This window comes from Fusarium keratoplasticum, chromosome 5, assembly GCF_025433545.1.
Source record: "Fusarium keratoplasticum isolate Fu6.1 chromosome 5, whole genome shotgun sequence".
NCBI lineage: Eukaryota > Fungi > Ascomycota > Sordariomycetes > Hypocreales > Nectriaceae > Fusarium > Fusarium keratoplasticum.
This window is the reverse complement of record NC_070533.1, coordinates 3708837-3726957: the sequence shown is the minus strand read 5'-3', so window position 1 is coordinate 3726957 and position 18121 is coordinate 3708837. Positions and strand designations below refer to the sequence as shown.

The 18121-nt window shown below is 48.4% G+C and overlaps 9 protein-coding genes across 9 annotated transcripts; 5 read left to right on the top strand and 4 right to left on the bottom strand.

Moving 5' to 3' along the window:
* Window positions 1-181: 181 nt before the first annotated feature.
* On the top strand, window positions 182-1177 carry NCS57_00781700 (uncharacterized protein; the record flags this gene model as incomplete). The annotated part of the gene is made up of 1 exon (XM_053057656.1): window positions 182-1177. One exon carries the CDS (start codon window positions 182-184, stop codon window positions 1175-1177), a length of 996 nt encoding a protein of 331 aa, XP_052913851.1.
* Window positions 1178-1642: 465 nt separating this feature from the next.
* NCS57_00781600 (uncharacterized protein) lies at window positions 1643-2195 on the bottom strand (the record flags this gene model as incomplete). Its single annotated transcript, XM_053057655.1, has 2 exons — window positions 1643-1852; window positions 1914-2195. 2 exons carry the CDS (start codon window positions 2193-2195, stop codon window positions 1643-1645), a joined length of 492 nt encoding a protein of 163 aa, XP_052913850.1.
* Window positions 2196-3311: 1116 nt separating this feature from the next.
* Window positions 3312-3805, top strand: NCS57_00781500 (uncharacterized protein; the record flags this gene model as incomplete). Its single annotated transcript, XM_053057654.1, has 4 exons — window positions 3312-3422; window positions 3484-3545; window positions 3599-3670; window positions 3727-3805. Exons 1-4 carry the CDS (start codon window positions 3321-3323, stop codon window positions 3803-3805), a joined length of 315 nt encoding a protein of 104 aa, XP_052913849.1. The 5' UTR covers window positions 3312-3320.
* Window positions 3806-4386: 581 nt separating this feature from the next.
* NCS57_00781400 (Peptidase S1 domain-containing protein) lies at window positions 4387-5238 on the bottom strand (the record flags this gene model as incomplete). The annotated part of the gene is made up of 3 exons (XM_053057653.1): window positions 4387-4693; window positions 4742-4941; window positions 4993-5238. 3 exons carry the CDS (start codon window positions 5236-5238, stop codon window positions 4387-4389), a joined length of 753 nt encoding a protein of 250 aa, XP_052913848.1.
* Window positions 5239-8395: 3157 nt separating this feature from the next.
* On the top strand, window positions 8396-9322 carry NCS57_00781300 (NmrA domain-containing protein; the record flags this gene model as incomplete). The annotated part of the gene is made up of 1 exon (XM_053057652.1): window positions 8396-9322. One exon carries the CDS (start codon window positions 8396-8398, stop codon window positions 9320-9322), a length of 927 nt encoding a protein of 308 aa, XP_052913847.1.
* Window positions 9323-11658: 2336 nt separating this feature from the next.
* Window positions 11659-13212, top strand: NCS57_00781200 (uncharacterized protein; the record flags this gene model as incomplete). Its single annotated transcript, XM_053057651.1, has 1 exon — window positions 11659-13212. The coding sequence occupies one exon, from the start codon at window positions 11659-11661 to the stop codon at window positions 13210-13212; it is 1554 nt and encodes a 517-aa protein (XP_052913846.1).
* Window positions 13213-13303: 91 nt separating this feature from the next.
* Window positions 13304-14122, bottom strand: NCS57_00781100 (uncharacterized protein; the record flags this gene model as incomplete). The annotated part of the gene is made up of 2 exons (XM_053057650.1): window positions 13304-13811; window positions 13863-14122. 2 exons carry the CDS (start codon window positions 14120-14122, stop codon window positions 13304-13306), a joined length of 768 nt encoding a protein of 255 aa, XP_052913845.1.
* A 513-nt stretch (window positions 14123-14635) lies between these two features.
* On the bottom strand, window positions 14636-15451 carry NCS57_00781000 (uncharacterized protein; the record flags this gene model as incomplete). Its single annotated transcript, XM_053057649.1, has 2 exons — window positions 14636-14732; window positions 14784-15451. 2 exons carry the CDS (start codon window positions 15449-15451, stop codon window positions 14636-14638), a joined length of 765 nt encoding a protein of 254 aa, XP_052913844.1.
* A 1652-nt stretch (window positions 15452-17103) lies between these two features.
* On the top strand, window positions 17104-17748 carry NCS57_00780900 (uncharacterized protein; the record flags this gene model as incomplete). The annotated part of the gene is made up of 2 exons (XM_053057648.1): window positions 17104-17533; window positions 17582-17748. 2 exons carry the CDS (start codon window positions 17104-17106, stop codon window positions 17746-17748), a joined length of 597 nt encoding a protein of 198 aa, XP_052913843.1.
* Window positions 17749-18121: the final 373 nt, after the last annotated feature.

The following is an 18121-nucleotide window of genomic DNA, read 5'->3' as shown; positions in this document are numbered from 1 at the left end:
AACTCCGTCAAGTCCGACAACGTTGCGTCATAATGGACATCTCACCTCGTAAAGTGAACATATATAAGCACCATTGAGAAGCTAGTAAAGATATTTTGCTTCATATCCAATTCAGACTCACTCGTTTTCCCGTCACCCAGCCCCGAAAACAACCACATTTTGATCATTTTCAAGCGCAGGCATGACATCGACAGCCTCCAGATACGCAGCTGCACACCTCAAACCCAACGGCCCTGGCGATGCACGACCTACCGCCCTGCAAATTGTCAAAGATGAGAAGAGAGAAAACGCCCTAAATGGCAAGGTAGTCCTCATCACCGGCTGCTCATCCGGACTTGGTATCGAAACGGCACGGGCTATGAAGGCCACGGGTGCAACCATCTTCGTCACGGCCCGCAACCTAGAAAAGGCGAGAACTGCGCTAGGTGACGTTCTTGACCATGTTCAAGTTCACCTGCTTCAACTTGATCTGGAGTCTTTCGAGAGTGTCCGGGCCTGCGTCGCCGAGGTCAAAGCCAAAACCAACAAGCTCAACATTCTGATTGGGAATGCCGGAATACGTCACGTTCCCAAGGGAAGGACCGAAGACGGTTTCGAACTCCATTGGGGTACCAACCATCTCTCGCACTTTCTTTTGTTCGAACTCTTGAGACCCATGCTCTTGGAATCCTCAACCCCTGACTTCCAGTCACGCGTTGTCATTGTATCGTCGACTGCGCATAGAAACGCCCCCATGGACTTTAGCGATCTCAACTGGGAGAAGCGAAAATACGAGCCTTCTCTGGCATATGGACAGAGTAAGCTAGCAAATGTTTACACAGCTAGCGAGATCGAGCGGCGCTACGGGTCACAGGGTCTGCACGCCTGGAGTGTGCACCCCGGAGGCATCAGAACAGGTCTCCAGAAGCCCAATCTACATGATGCTCTGATCTTCTTGAAATCCGGGGTTATGGCTACACTCAGGTCAATGATGAGCCCGGAGCAGGGTGCGTCCACGTCGGTCTGGGCGGCCGTTAGCCGGGAGCTTGAAGGTCGAGGGGGAAAGTACCTGGAACGGAACCGCATTAGTGAGCCGAGGAAAGGTGAGAGTGTGATTGAGGCTGGCCATGCCGAGTGGGCGTACGATGAGGAGAAGGCAAAGAAGTTGTACGAAATTTCTCTCGCATCGGTGCAATAGATGGCACCTTTTATGAGTGTCTAAGTCTTATACGTTTGTTTTGGTACGGTTGCTAGTTTTTAAGTTTGTTTGGGCACTTAGATATGTTTGGAGAGTTATATTGCAGCTTATATTAATCATAAGGCTCTGATAAAGTCCCTGGTCGGGGTCGACATCTCGTTTGACTGGTGACATGATAACTGCGTATCGAAAGTATGAACTTGACACTTGGCCTAGGCCGCGAGCAATGGGCCGACTTGTCAATATTCAGCAACTCTTCACACATGTTTGCCTCTCTGTGGCCTTTTCCCATTGAAGCCTTCATGTGGTGGCTCATTGACCGTCTTGAACCTAGCCATGTATAACCCGTCTAGAAAACCTACACAATAGGTAGGTTCTTACTCTCCGACAGTCCTTCAACCCCAACAGTCAATAAGTTGGGATTCTCGTCCAACTGTTTACTGAAAGACTCTCCCTTAAGTTCGTTTACATCCCCTCGGTGGCGCCGGATTCCCTCATGCTCTCAGTCCAGACTGCGCCAGGGTGAACAATCGAGACCTGTAGCTCCTCCGGCTTGAAGGCTCGGGCAAATTGCTGGAGGGTCAGGGTGTCTGCGCTCTTGGAGGGTCCGTACGATGGACGGTCCTTTACCAGATTCCATAAGTAAATTGCGAGAGTCGAAATCCCGACTACAATCTGTGAGGCATCAAGCGCCATATTAGTTATTGCACATTTTTTAGCCGGTAGGAATTTATACCTTTCTTCCGCCTGCTCCCTGTCCTTCCTGCTTATAGAGACGTTCCGTGAAACCCAAGTTGGTGCGAAAATTCAGGTCAAAGTCCTTCAGAATGTTATCTCTGCCGATCTCACCCAGAGGTTTAATAGCGCCGACAGCGGCAGCGTTCAAGACGAGCACGTCCACGACAATCCCGTCATCTCGAAGGTATGCCCAAAGCGAAGCCGACGACTCCAAGTCGGAGACATCACACACGCGTCCTTCAACAACAGTGGGCGACCCAACGGAGGTCGCCTCTCTCATTGAGGACACCCAATTCTCCGCAACATTTGTGAACCCTGAGCCATCTACGCAGATCACGCAACAGACTGCTGTTGATCTTGGAACTCGTCTCCTCTCAATTCCCGGTGCTCAGGCTGCTGAGTCCAACTCTTTAATGAATTAGGGCAAGCTTGGGTATCTACATCGTATAGAGGAGCTGAGATCCCTGATAGGACTTCAACTTAGCTTGCTAGAAGACCTAGGTAATTTGAGTCATCATTGATAACTGAAAGAGAACTGAATACCTATCTATTTCTCAACAGCCGAATCCTGAAGCCAACCAGACCATACCCTATAGGGGAAATGCCTCAAACCAGCCCCCCTCGCTATCGGGGTCTTCAAAGGACCCGAGTCTCATGAAGAGGCCCGCTTTTTAAAGTATCAAGGTTTCCTCAGTTCATGCTTGCGGAGTTTGACGTTGCCCTCCGCAAAGCCCTCATAACGTTAGCTGACAAATGCCCGCTGTGTGTCAATGTAACTACGGTAAGTACATTTAGATGCAGCCCAGGCATTCATCAGACGTCTCCAAAAGAGGCCATTATTGTTGTTGTTGTTGTTATTATTATTATTATGGATGAAAACTTGAAAGAGCCCATGAGCCAGTAGCCTCATCATATTGATCACAACAATGAAGGTTGTAATACTTGGTGCAACGGATCAAACTGGCTTCGTCATCATCGACTGCCTCCTCAACTCCATTAAGCCGAGATATATACGTCTATGGATATGAAGCTAATGGTAGCAGCCATAAGAAGCCAAAATATCGAGGTCACGGTGTTTTGGAGGTGAATATCGACGACGAAGCATCACTGCTTTTGGATGGCAGTTCAGGCTCCCCTCAGCCAAGGCTCAGGTGGTGCTCACCCTAAACTCGGGTGACCGTGAGACACCCTGATCTGATCGCCGATAAGCTTTCCCCACACAGACAACAGCTGAGGAGTCGAGGCAGGGATCTTTTGTTCCGACGTCTTACCCCTGTCATAAGCACATCATCACCTTCCACATTCGATGACGTCCCGAAGATAGTCAAAGGCTTAAATGCTACTTAAATAGACATCATATCACGCCTACTTCTGAAAGATTCAAGTCAAAGGCTGGCAGATACCAATGCATATTTTCTCGAAATATTGCATAGTGCTCATCACTATCGCGGCTTGTGCCTCACTTGTTCTATTCCGTTCAGCTTTCTCCATGATGGCCGACCGAAAGGTAAAAGGATTCTACACAATCAGAAGTCCGATTTTGAGGGTTTGCTGACAAAAGTTTCAAGTCGATCACTTATACATTTGAGCTGATGGATGACTACAAAGAATCCAATCAGACGGTGACCGAGTACGATATGCGATATTTGTGACGTCTGATAGTCAGGCTAATCCTCAATCCAGCATCGTCAAGGAAGATACGGGTGCAGAGCATTGGAAGAGTACTCGCACCATGATCCCTACGTGTTATCCCCCGTAGGTTCCAGAATCCTTTCGTACCAAGAGGCAGTCTTAACACAGTTTGGTTCTAGACCTATGACCCTACAGGCCATCGACAAATTGAAGGAAATCAAAGGCGTGGTTGTTGAAGATCTGACAGAGGAGTTGTGAAAAGATGCGAACAATGAGACAACTTGGTGGATGGGTATCAGGCCTTGCTTCGGTATATAGGAATGCATCAGCAGACACGCCGTAGTTGGAGACATCACTCGTTTCATAAACATACTTGCTTGATATTACTCGATGTCCTTACATGATTTGATGTCTTAAGATTCATAGAATAGTTGATAAGATTGAACTGAAGACGCTTGATCAACAATACTTTCTGATATTCCTCTTCATATACATAGGGTTATTTATATGGAAGCGAACCGGAGAATGGTGTGACTTATACCGTTAGGTGAAATTGAGATATGGAAGAAGGCTAGCACAACCCTTATTCAGGTGTAATTCCGCCTATCACGACACCGATAATCATGGTACTCGAGAAGAAATCTTCCACTAACAGTTTTATTGAGAATCTAGTCGCTCGAGTTGCCAGTTCATGGCCAACCGGGACTTATATCTTGACTATCAACTAAACTCTCCAACACTCCCAGCATTCCTACTCCATCTTCCATCAAAATCTCCACTCAGATCTCTGACAAGCAGAGTACCTAGGCCAAAATGTGTAAACTACTCGAGCGAGGAATTTACAGCTGGCCGTCAATGTAAGAGCGGAGGGTGCCAACTCGGGCATAGACACCAGAGTAGTTGGGCTGAGCACAACCCTCACCCCAAGAAACAATGCCAATGACAGTGTTGGAAGTGTCGACGATGGGACCACCGCTGTCGCCCTGGCAAGAGTCCTTACCACCCTCAGCAAGGCCAGCGCAGAACATGTTGGTGGTAATGGCAGAAGTGCCATACTGGGATCGGCAAGTGGTGCGAGAGACAATAGGAATAGTAACCTTCCTCAAAGCGACGGGGGAGCTGGAAGAGCCCTGAGAAGTGACACCCCTATAGTCAAGTTAGTCCTGAACCGAGGACATGTTAAGATCTACTCACCAGCCTGCAACTGTGGCATCAGAGCCGGCAGCAGGGTCGGAGCCCGACGCAGCCAGGCGACCATACGAGATAGTGGAGCTAGTGGAGATGGGAGTAGACAGCTTCAAGATGGAAACATCGTTGTTCAGGGTCGAGCTACTGAAGCTAGGATGGATCCTGATGGAAGAAACGGAAGAGGTAACACCACCCGAGTTGCGGTTCTGTCAATAGTAAGTACATGTGTTAGATTATTCATGTCTCAGAGAACATACCAGACTTCCAGCGCGGACCTGGAAGGCGCTAGCAGAGCGACCAGAAGTGCAGTGGGCAGCCGTCATGACGGTGTTGGCGTTGAGGAGGGTACCTCCGCACCAAGGGCCGCCATTGTAAGAGATGCTGACGATGAAGGGAAAGTCACCAGCGCTGGCAGCCGTTCCGCCGACGATCATGGGTCGGTCTTGAGGCCGAGCGGCAACAAGAGGCGCAACAAGTGCGACGATGGCTGCGAACTTGACCATGGTGAAGAACAGGCAGAGGATTCCAAGAGTAGAGAGTTGAAGAGTGAAGAGAGATTGTTGTTGGAGTTGAGAGACTGTCAGAATGGTGATTGTTCATGCTTTTATATGTGAAGATGAACCTCTTGATGGTTCGTCTCAACTATGTCCGGTTCCATACCTGCCTCTCTGGTTGTGATTCCGCGATAAGCTTGCTTGGTGATATCTTGAGAGTATGCAAATAGGTGTACCTGCCTTTCTGGTACTGAACTCCGTTCTCCGTCGTCTAGTTCGGCAGTTGGAAAAAGCATCTTAACCTTGTAGTCCTCCCGCGCGAGTGATCGACATAGATGGCGCTTGGCAGCAAGGGCCAATATCCCGATGAGGCAAGTCGATAACTTGGTCGACCATTAAGAATGTGGAGATGCGCGGAGGATCGAGTGATCCGGCAATGATTAGGAACAGGATATTGATAAGAAAAGTGCAGGAAAAGAGGAAAAATATCACTTCTGGGTGTATTTCTCACTTGCTATTTCGCTGTCTTTGACAATGTATCAAACATGTTACCTTGGCAGAGAATCTCGGGAATAAGATGAACCCGGGCGGCCTATCGCCAAGAGCAAGGCACTTCTGCACTGCTACTCTAGGCGGGGTGCATTACTTTAATCCGGTCATGCGCCTTGGCCCAATATTCTGAAACTGGCAACTAGGCGGGATCTTTTGTAACTTGCACCACGCAATACCAACCCGGAGATAACGAACGCATGAGGCCGCATAGGATAGACCTCTTTGACCCTGTGAGATCTTTAAATCGCTCACGCCGAGATCAAAATGCAGACTATACAGAACATCTACCTTCCAAAGATAGCAGCCAGCGCCGTCTTATCTTTTTACCCCATGACCGAACACGATGTTCTCCTCGAATGATGCGGTGAGTTCTCTGCTTTTAATTGGAAGTCCGGAGTTTATAGCTCAGGTGCTAATTTTACGGACGAATGTTCTAAACAGGTTCTACGCGAGATTCAATCTGGAAGGTAGACTTAGTCTGATGCATGATAATCTCAAGTCTATCAAGGTTGCTTTACGATTTATGCATAATTCTAGCGTTGAGTGAGCGTGATAGAGTAGGATGCCTGGGCTGTGTCTTATAGGCGTGGCTCGAGATTGTTGATTTAGGCAAAAGGATAGAGACGATTTACCTCAATTATTACTGCTAGAGATCTAACCATGGATGTTTAGGGGTAATCGTTCGAATGTGGGCTGGAAGCAAATGATATTGTGACAATATAGGACCAGAAGCTTTTTGGCTTGCTACGTTGCTCATGTATTAATAACTATCTTTTCGCTATTGCGGTTGGTGGCCTCTTGTCGTTATTATAGATAATAATAAAAAGGCATAAGAATGAACATGAAGCAGGCTGTACTCTCTAACTTGGTATTCTTTAGGAAGTGGTGGCCTTGGTTAGACCCTCAAGGTTCTCAACGGTCACGAGGTTGTCATCTCTACTACCTATAGACTTCTCTAAGGCTGCGGGAGTGAGACGATATCTGTCTTATTTCTTCGCCATTGTTGCTCTATAAGATAGCTCTTGTGCTTCGAGATATGGCATGATTTCTATTACGAAATTTATGACAATAGTCGATAAGGCTAGCTTCCCCGTAGAGAGAGGACATGCTCAAGTATATAAAGAAACTCCACTTACCTTACACCGCTGTGGATATTGGCTGGTGGTATTAAGTTAACCTGCCATGTTTCCCTTCTAGTAGGATCGACTACGCGGTTATAAGTGCTATGGACAGTATCATCAGGGTGGGCAACTAGCAGCATGTTTTGACTACTCTACAGGATGTTAGGACTTATGTTAGGATCATCAATGATGAGCGCACTCTCAAATTCTCAATCGTCTTGTTCTAGCCTACCACGACAAACTTGGATTCCACCAGATATTCGACATTCTGGAAAGCCTCAGCGGGGAATTAATGAACTGGAACTATGTGATCATCAAATATCACGACAGCGTAATTGCCCATCACATATTAGCTGAGTCGAAGGTCTCTCAATAGTCTCTACAGAAAAGTCCCTCTGAGCTCAGGGCTAAGACCTTGCTGAGCCTGGAGTCCCTTGATTTCCTAACGCTATCTTGATATGAGTACTGGAACTCTTGCGTCATTGGTGGAGATAACACGGCTGAACGTGTCCGATATGTTGGATTTCTCACCAGCAAGGAACTGTATCCCGATTTTCGCGGAAGAAGTCTTGAAGCGTTTGTAAAAGATGCCCTTGGCGGTAAGGGAAAAGGGTGAACCGGCATCTCCATCACCTGGCTGGTAAACAGCCCAAGCCAACTGAGTTGGTAGCATAGAGCCACGGGGCCAAGGCTTGGTTTGACGCTGTGTTAAATGTGCATTGGCTAGCTCTGTGATCAATTCATTGAATTATACTCCATTGTGGCGATCGATATGAGCAGCTTTTTCTCAATACGGGGCTGGCTGCGAGCTGAGTTGTCCTGCAAGTGTTGGATGGTGGAAGGTGGCCACTGGAGCGAAGTGTCCAATACCGACACCTTTCCTTTGTTTTCTTTCTTCTCGTCTACCTACTTACGACGCTGGGAATATGTACGTCCAGAGATACGATCAGCTCAGGCTCACAACTCTATTGAGGAGGAATTGGATGATTCATGAATTCATCAATATCACAATCATTTATCATTCATAGAAGCCGTCAAGGTTGAACAAGCCCACCAATACATGTCTGAATTAAGGCATACATGGCTGTGGTGTGAGAAGAGGCACCGTTTGAGAAGCTATTCCAATATTAAGTACGATATTACGTGTGCAGCCAGCCCTCGAGAAGCACCAAGTGAGCCTCTGCTTTTAAGATACGTCAACATCAACGTCTTGGGCGACATCTCCCTTCCTCCACCGTTTCTACACCGACGTCGATCGATACACCCCTTGTTAGCCAAAAGCTGCGGTCGATGGGCGGAGTCAACGGGCGGAGTTTATGGGCGGAGCGAAGATGCGGAGTTTTGCTCCTTGACGTGGAGACAATAACGTTATAACTCAAATCTCCACGGAGTATTTAATCATACTACACACGTCTTTCTTTTAAGCTTTTTGATCCCAGACATAAGCTTTCCAATCCTTTCAGTCTCGCACGCAACATTTCTCACCACACAAGATGCTTGTTCTCATCGCAGGTATTACAGGCAGCCTTGGGCAGCGGCTAGCCTCGAATGCCCTCTCGCGAGGTTTATCTGTTCGAGGACTTGGTCGAGATGCCACGAAACTTCAGCCGAGCATATCCAAGGAGCTTGAGTCGTTTGTGACCAGCACCAGCTGCTACGACCTCGATGCACTTGACCAAGCCGTCCAGGGGGTCGACGGGATCATTTGCTGCTACGCGCCCAACCCGGTTCTTAACCTCGATGGCGCCCTGCTACTTCTTCGCGCTGCTGAGAAGGCTGGAGTAAAGGTGTTTGTTGCCCCGTCGTGGAACAATGACTGGACCAAGATCAATTTCGGAGACTTTACCCACTACGACACACACATCGCCTTTGAGCAGCACGCTGCGGTGACGAGCTCCATCCGCCCCGTCTACTTGTTCACAGGTGTCTTTTCCGACCTTCTCCTGACCAATTATGGCCCGGGGTCATTCACCCTGGACGACCAAGGCAAGGCCACACTTCAATATTGGGCAGATGGGAACACTCGTAAGACATCGTGGTCATCCCAAGATGATGTCGCCGCCTGGACGATTGAGATTTTCCTCAACGGAGAGGGCGTCCAGGAGGGCAAGGGCGGGTTCTTCCGGTTTCGCTCTGGAGAAATTAGCATGGAAGAGCTTGCGGATGCATATAGCCGCGTCTCTGGTCGTGAAATTGAGGTCAAGAGCGTGGGAAGCTTGGAGGACCTTGAGAGGGACTTGGCCCGTCTCCGTCTCCAACATGGGAGAACCAAACACTGGGAATATTCAAAGCAAGCTGTGGCGCTCCTTGATCTCAAAGGGAGCTGGAAACTTGATGCGGATGAATTGACCGTTTTGGACCATATTAAGAAGCCAAGGACTTTGGAGGAGTGTCTAAAGGAGCATCTGAAGTTGGCATGATAACATTTTATTCTGTAGTGCTACCAAAGGAGGACTTTTGGCAAACCCACCCGAAACAGAGACTCTGAAGTTGACTTGGTGTAAAATTCTATATGCATGCCCACTGCACTTGTATATCCTCTAGGGCCTCTAGAGTTAAAGAATTGTGATAACTCATCTATGAACCCCTGTGGGCTTCCGCCATAACTTGCTTGGGTTGCCGCGCAAGGCATGATTGCGATTCCGGGTACGACAAAGCCGAAGCGGATGGAGGAGAATTTCGCTTCAAGAGAGATCGAGTTTGCTGATGAAGAGTTGAAGGAGATAAGGCGGATTATTGACACGATTAAGCCACATGGAAATAGATGCAGTGAGCGGACATTATAAAGACCATCACCCTAGCTCCTCCTTGACAAGATGGTCGCTGTGAATATCCCTCTAGCTACGGTTTGGAGCGGGATGTTATCAAGAACGGTCAGCCGTGGTAGATCTACAATATTGAAGCTACCGTACTCCAACTTGGGTTTCTCAAAGGCTTACTTATAACTAATTCCGCATCATACCCAGTGTAGAGCCCCCAATGCCCCCCACCCTTTTTGTGCCATTGTTCTTAATATTGTCTCCAAAGGAATTCATGGGCCACCGTAGCAAAGAACATAGGTTCATATAGAACGGTATTGAACTAGATGTCGCTAAATACCATTAGCTGATTAGAAAGACAACGACTTTGCCTTGCTAATACCGAGTGGACATGAAAAAGGGCAAGACACAACGCACCGTGTGCCGTGTCTGAGCCATTGCCCTGCCTAAGCATACATTGCGTGGATAAACGTGACGCAGCAAGTCAAGCCGCGAGATATCTTAGCAGCGGAGTCGCGAGGCCCTCCATGGGAAGGATAACAGCCGATTATACAGAGCTGAGTTGCGAAAGAAAGCCTGAAGTTTATATAGGTATAGGCATTATAGTATAGGGGAGAATAAATGGAATTAAGAATATATAGTAAATAATAACATCTAAATAGTACGCTTGAATGCTTAAATATATAGATTTGAGTATATAATAAAAAGTAAGGTGTTTACTTTTATACCTTTTCTAAGAGAAAATTAACAAAATTTTACTGTTTAGCCAGGATGTTAATAAATATTGCCCTAGCCACTGCGGGAGAGCCGCATCACGGGCATGCCTCGGCTCCTCCACCGATCGCCTCGTAGCTTCTGATGGATTGATGATCTTTCCCCACAAGGCAAAGAGAGCCTTGAATAAAAATTAATTAAGCCTATCATTATTCAAAGAGGGATTTAAGACGAGTCATGGTGGTCTGTTTCATTAAACAAATACGAAGATACGAACAAAGGTGATGGATGGTACCTGTGTGCGAGCTGCGCCACCAACAGGTGTTTATGAATGAGAAAGGAGAATGGGCTGATAATTCTTAGCTGGTCGAGTTGTTGGTTAGAAGAAAAAGTCGTTGATGTGAAACAATGTAGCTACATTGCGGCTGCAACAATGCGCATATTCCCCAGCTTTGTTACTGTCAAACAAGGAAGATGGCTGCAAACACCAGAACCGTCAAAAATCTTGGCATCGTTCCCCTTGCAGTCACCTCTGCGGCCCGTTTCACCAGCCTCAAACCGTCAGAGCGCATCACTCCTTTATAATCCTACACGCTACACGAGGAGCCAACGTGCATATTTCTTACGGGTAAGCGGCATTTTTAGTTCCATGTCGCAAAAGAAGCCATGAACGCAGTGTTGCGTCATCTGAGTCATCAAACAGCTCGTTATACGGGCGGGCGAACGGCAGTCGAGGACAGCTGGAACGACGGCAAGTGCATCAATCGGAAAGTGGAAAACTCGACCGACATGAGACGCGACGACATGAAACATTCGTCTAGAGATTGTGCCATTTGACGTGTTGGGGGTTTATCAAGGGTCCCGGGTCGTGATGTGGGTGGGAGATCCCGGCTCTGGGGCTTGCGTAATGTAATACGAAAGGAGGGACACGGACCCCAAATCTTGGATAAGAGGATTTTTACTAAAAACAACAAGAGGAATGCATTTCTTTGTTTCTTCATCTTTTGTTAAAAATTCGGGAAAAATGAGCGTCGTCGTTAATGGCGGCTGTTGAGTTGCAGACACTGACTCAGACCGTCGTTCGTTTTTATCCGAGCACAGCCATCCTTTACGCATTCCCTCTGAAACATTTCTTTTAAGGTCGCCAAGACCCTTGGCGCCGCCCTTGGATCGCCCCCAGGCGCACGAGCGACTTTGTCTATAATGGGACCTCCAACGACAACAACGACGCATTCTGAAGCATAACGCATTCATTCTTTCCGATTTTTCTTTTTCATCTTATCATGTTTCTACCACTCGAAGAAAGCAAGAGCGCCGCATGGGCTCACGTCTTGGCCTCTCGACGACATCTCGTCAAAATAACCGCCCTCCTCATCGCCACCATTTTTGCTCTATCGCTCTGGATATTCTCCTCAGATCTATCTTATACATATCAAAGAATAACGGCGCCGAAATTCAAACCCGACACTTCCAGCTCCAGCAATGTGTCAACGAGTACCTACACCTACGATGCAGAAACGCCACAATTCACCGGCCCAACATCTCAGGTCGCCGACTTCTGGAGTCGATTGTCCAATGAACTTTACAAGGCTCAGCCCAAGGGTGAAGAGATTGTCTCACCAAGGCCCCTTGATCCGGAGCAATTCAGCCCCCACGGCTCCAAGGCTCAAATCGACATTGATGTCCTCCAATTACCTTCCGAACAGTTCGAGTCGTTGAAGCAGACTCACCACGATTACGTTCAAAGTCTTCGATATCTGGCCCCCGATTTACCGTTTGTCCGCGACACTCGTGGCGTGGTGATCACCGCAAGTGGCGCCAACTTTGGTATCGCAGCCACGGCTGTGCTGATGCTGCGCCATGTCGGCTCCAAGCTTCCTGTGCAGCTCTTTCTAGACTCGGCCAGCGAGTACGAGCGCAAGCTGTGCAACACTTCACTTGCCTCGTTAGATGTACAATGCCTTAATATGGACGACTTCTTGCACGTGCCAAAATCTGCCAACTACAGCACGCCGCATTTCGAAAAGTTCGAGTTCAAGGCCTTTGCCCTCATCTTCTCGAGCTTCCAGAATATCCTCTTCCTAGACTCAGACGCCTTTCCCATTCGAAAACCTGATTATCTCTTCGATGTGGAACCTTACAAGAGCCATGGTCTGGTAACATGGCCCGACTTTTGGCTACCTACGATATCGCCTCTCTTTTATGAGATTGCAGAAGCACAGATGCCCAACAGGACCATGAAATCACGAGCCTCCGAGTCTGGAATCATGCTTTACGACAAGGCTCGACACGCCGACAGCCTCTTGCTGGCGGCCTACTACAACTTTTACGGAAAGTACTACTACCAACTTCACTCACAAGGCGCCTGGGGATCGGGCGACAAGGAGACGTTTACGCAGGGGGCCGTGGTACTTGGAAACCCCTTCTGGCAGGTCAAGAAAAACGCGATGATGCTTACACCAGGAGAAATCCACTACGGAAGCGGGATATGGCAGGCAGATCCCGAGCTTGATTGGAAGAGCAACCAGAAGAAAACCGGAAAACGGGAAATACCCATCACAACAACCATGTTCGCCCACCTGAACAGAGTCAAGTTTGACACGAGAAGACTCAACAGCTTACTGGACGAGTTGACATCCGAAACGAAAGAGGGAGAGAAGGAGGAGTGGTCAAGGATATGGGGCCCAGACTACAATTCGGTAGTGAAAAAGGCGGGTTATGACCTGGAAAAGGTCATCTGGGAGGAGGCCATCAAGGCCACTTGTGAACACTCTCTTCTGGATGAGTGTGAGAGGATCCGGAACTATTACGATACGGTGTTTGGGCAAGATGCCTGATTTGAACCTGGAAATACCCATGGCTATATAAAAGCCAAACGATGTTATTACTATGTTACATGTATTATATCCAATGTAAAAACAAAAGCATTTATAACAATCCTGCTAGCCTCAGAAAGGCTGGGTTTTTGAGAACCCTCGTGCCGCCCTTCAGTGTGGTGATATCGCTCCCTCCCTCATCCAACTGCTTGTCAAATCTTCCCATCGCCATTTCAACCAAGAACTTGCCAAGCGGCTCAGTCGGAGCGTCAAGCGATGGAAAGGCCACTCGAACAGGAGGGCCTAGAACAGCTCTGGCACTGTTATGGAAGAAGCCTTGATCGGGGACGTATGGCTTTATGGCGGCATGGTCTCTTTCACTGACGACACCTGGTCCAACAGCCTCTGTTATGAGACGAGGGTAGGTACTGCGCATCTCGGAGAGCAAAAGCTCAGTTTCGCCCTTGACGCGGGCGTATCGGTTCGTGAATGGCCCGGGGTTCTGTGTTGAACTTTGTCCAGAGACAAAGATGAAGCGGAAAGGTTCGTCGTTGGGAGCAAGGTCGGCGAAAGCTTTGGCGCCAGCCAAGGCGTAGTCTTTTGTAATCTTGATGTATTCGCTATGAGACTGTCGTTAAACATCGCCCAAGGGCACAAAAGAGAGAGCTTACTCCTTGGAGACCTTGGTTTGGCTGACTCCAAGAGCCCACACTGCACCATTAGCACCTTGCAATTGGCTCAGCACATTGCGCCCGTAGTGTAAGAAGTCTGTATGAATGATTACGTTGACTCTCGGGTCTTGAGCATTTTCAGCCATGGCGACCGGTCTTCGGCTGAGGATTGAGATCTTGGTGATGTCCTTCATCTTGAGCATAGCGTCGAGTACACCAGACCCGATCAGGCCGGTGGCTCCAGTGAGAATGAGATGCATGTTGGATGGGTTGGAATAGGACTGAAAGATGCATTGAATGTTATTGAAGACAGAGAAGTCGTATTTATATTTTCTAATTGAGAAATAAACTGTCATTTGCCTACGTATCTTGCCCGTAGCTGGTCAAGTCGTGTCGCGCGACCCTGTCAGCAGGTTTTGCCCGTTTCAGACATGGCGCGTCAGCAACAAGCAGGGCCAATGTTACCGCGGTGCTCACGGGCTTCGACTCGCGGCCGCCTAAGCGGGTGCCTTCAAGTTCTTCCCCAAGATTCCACAAGGAGTCAATTAGGAGCCCGCTGTCCGACGGTTTAAGGGTAGCATTCTCAGGGTGTGTACCCTGTCTGTGCCGGAGCGACCTATCACCATCACATGCCAAGTTGACATGGTGCAGTTGAAATTGAAGGACATGTTCACTACGAGAAGGATCCTTAAATCTTTAGTAATTTTGTCATTTCAAAGTACTTCATCCCAGCCAGATTTCTTAGGAAAGGTGTCTCGCCCGAACCCAACACATCAATCAACCTTCTTCAACGGCTTCTCGGGCTCCTGACTTGGCCTCTCAACCCGATGGCTCACCAATCCGACGAATCTCAACGAGTCAATAACGGGGCTGTATCTGTTAGCAACAATTAATCTCGATAGATTCTTGCCATATACTCACTTGTCAAACTTGGATGCCCAGCGATCAAAGGCCAACAGCGAAAGCGTTGTGCCCATGTAGATGGCGATACCATGGGGATAGGTTCCTTCGTATATACCCATGAGAATACCGCTAATCAAGCTGAGCGAGTATGCTTGCTCGCGGGTATCTATACCGGCGAATTTGCTAGACCACTTCAGGAGGAATCGCACCCAGACGAAGCTAACAAGCGTCTTGATGCTTGCCCGATGCCACTCCGTCGATTCCAAGTACACAGCAAGACCTGAAGCAAGTACACGCATAAAGGCCATGCTCTGGAACGACCCACGGCTCAACTCGAGAGTCAACTTGGGTATGAACCGCATCCTCTCTGTCATGACGAGACTTGTAATAGTTTGTACGACACAGAGGAAAAGGTCAAAGTTATTCGCTTTCGGATCGTGGCCGAGGTGCCACGACTTGGCGTGGAAGAGGACGACTTCGACCATCGAGACGATAACGTGGACAATAAGGAGGGAACGGTGGTAGTGGTGTGCCTTTGCGTAGCCTTTGGACTTCATCATGCGAAACATGTGAGGCACCCAGTAGGCAAAGATGCAAAAGGTGTAGATGTGGTCGAGAGGGAACTCATTGTACTTGTTGAAAAGAGGCCACTCAGAGCCAGTGGAGGTGGTATTGGTGCTGTCCATTGTGTCTGGAAGTTGATTGCCTAGTCCAAGTTTATCACCAAGTCTTGGGCTCTCTAGCCCTTTTGTACTTGTTTAACATCTCGCAAAAAAGGATACAATCGGCGCTTCTATTTGCACCAACAGTGATTTACGTCTGTCAGCTTACATAGTACGCCTGTGATTGGTGGCGACAGCGCATGGTGGCTTACCACCATGCGTTAGAGATCCCAGCAATAGCGCCAAATATACCTTGATTGGGTAATTCGCATCAACTCCCCAAGTCGGGTGCGTATTCAATGCTGTGCCATTCGGCCGACTTATCCGTTGAAACCTCTCCACGTCAACTTCTTCTTCACCTGGGGCAGTATTTGGGATAATTATGTCCTTTCTGAGCAAGTGAATCGTGGCCACGGAGCAAAGGAACCCGAGGTGGTCTGATCAAGGTTTCTTACTATTGCTCCATGTCATCTCTAAGCATAGCACTGGCACGATGGACGGGCGCAGCGAGGACAGCGCCAAGTTGAAGGTGCACGGTTTAGTGGGTACTGTCTTAAATCTCCGGGGCTATTGTCTGTGAACCGTTCGTCTGATGGCCCCCTGCTGGGTCGGTTGTTGGTTCCTCGCAACAGCTTACCCATTTCTGGCTTGGTCGGAGTAGTCACTTGTCAGATGGACAATTGTACACTACCACGGACCCAAATGGGATGAAACCTCATACAGGAGGCAAAGGGTATTGAAATGGATAGCTCGCAATGCCAGTCACCCGATTGCCTGATTGCATCTGAGGAGTCTTATGAGTGACGAGGTCAAGGTGGTGGTGTGGGGTAGTGAAGGCCAACACTGTTTCATGACTGAGCTGACGGCACAGCCATCGAACTCTCTAACTAGCTCTTCTACCAATCGTTAAAGCTTTGTGGCACTAATATCTTGACTGACCCAGTAAACTTTGATACCCTTTTTACTTTGGAACCTGAGATCACCCGCCGTGGGCAGTGTACTGCTAGTCGACTTGGGGCTTACTGTATATCTTCTTCGCTCATCGTTTCTGACATTCAATATAAGTCCAATGGAACCGATAGTCTTAACGGTCGCCTCACTCTAGACATAAAAAGATGCATTGTACATAGTGATACCGGAGCTCGATCCAAGAACTTGAGTTTCACAAAGATATTCGTAACACGTCCGTCAGTTATCTGATCCCCTCCACTAGATATAAGAAGCAGTTTGGCGCTAAAGGAGACTCGCTCCTATTGTAATTGTTATGATGAACTCACATGACATCTTCCTCTTGTTCGAAAGAGCGGGGATCTATGTGCGGGGGTTCGAGGGGAATCTTAGCTCCTACAAGCCAGACGAGGGATAAACTTCACCGACTCTCTGGATACTGGCTCCTCCAGGGAAAGCCATTGGTTTGATAGGTCATCCTAGTCTTATTCCACTCTATAGTTTTGTTGACATGGGCGAAGGAGATGGGTCAGCCTTGGCAGACGGCCAAAAACATGTCTTGTTCTTGTGAGCACCTGCCGGTTCATCTAACAGCCTCTTCTGACAGTTATAGTGATATTGATAATTGCTTATACTCTCGAGGCAAGTTATTATCTCATACACAACTCGTCCCCGCCTACTGACCCCCGTCCGTAGATCTTGGGGTACAAGACTTGTTACCGGCCCTGATGAACGCCTACTTCGAGAAACATCTCAGTCTTCCTAAGGACGAAGCCGCCCGACTCCAAAAAGAATACTCCCGGCAGTACGGCCAAGCACTCCAAGGCCTGGTGCGTCATCACCAGATCGATCCTCTAGACTACAACGCCCAGGTCGACGACGCTCTTCCGCTGGAGGACTTGATCAAGCCAGACCCGCTACTACGACAGTTTCTCGAAAACATCGATACCTCGAAGGTTAAACTGTGGCTTCTAACGAATGCATACATCAACCATGCCACGCGTGTTGTTCGGTTACTGGGGGTTGATGACCTCTTTGAAGGGCTGACTTATTGTGACTACGGGCAAGTCCCGCTTGTCTGTAAGCCACATGAGGACATGTTTCGAAAAGCCATGAAGGAAGCAGGCGTATCAGAGGTTGAGAATTGCTATTTCATCGGTGAGCACGGTGTGCAACTTGTGGGAGCGCCGCTGACCCGGTGTCCAGATGATTCGTATAGCAACTGTTCTGGAGCGCAAAAGGCTGGCTGGATAGCTATCCATTACTTAGAAAAGGGCTTATCAGAGCCATCTGAACCTGCTGGGCAGTATTGTATTCGGAATTTGGAACAACTGGGAGATGTGTTGCCGCAGTTCTTCAAGGCGCTCAATTGAACCAGCCGGACAGTCGATAGGGGATATTAATAGAACAATTAGACCGCGGAAGCACATGGAAAATGTCTGAAGCACTCTCCAGCAAGAATTTGTTATCAGTTATCACCCACTTCTTCGGTGAAGTGAGTCAATTCCCACTCCACTCTTGTCCATCACCACAAGTCACCTCGGCGTCTTGAGTGCCCCCTGCACGGTCTAACCAGAAGGAGCCGCCTCCATGTGGGTGCGAAAACCTCGCGTTCCCTAAGTCCGACGCGGTTCCTTCAGCAGCGACACGTGAGATCGAGATAATTACTGCTCGGCGGTACGATGATGGTATTTCGTCGAATGTACAGACCGTCAATTCCTTTTCCGAGGCAAATTGCCGTGTGCA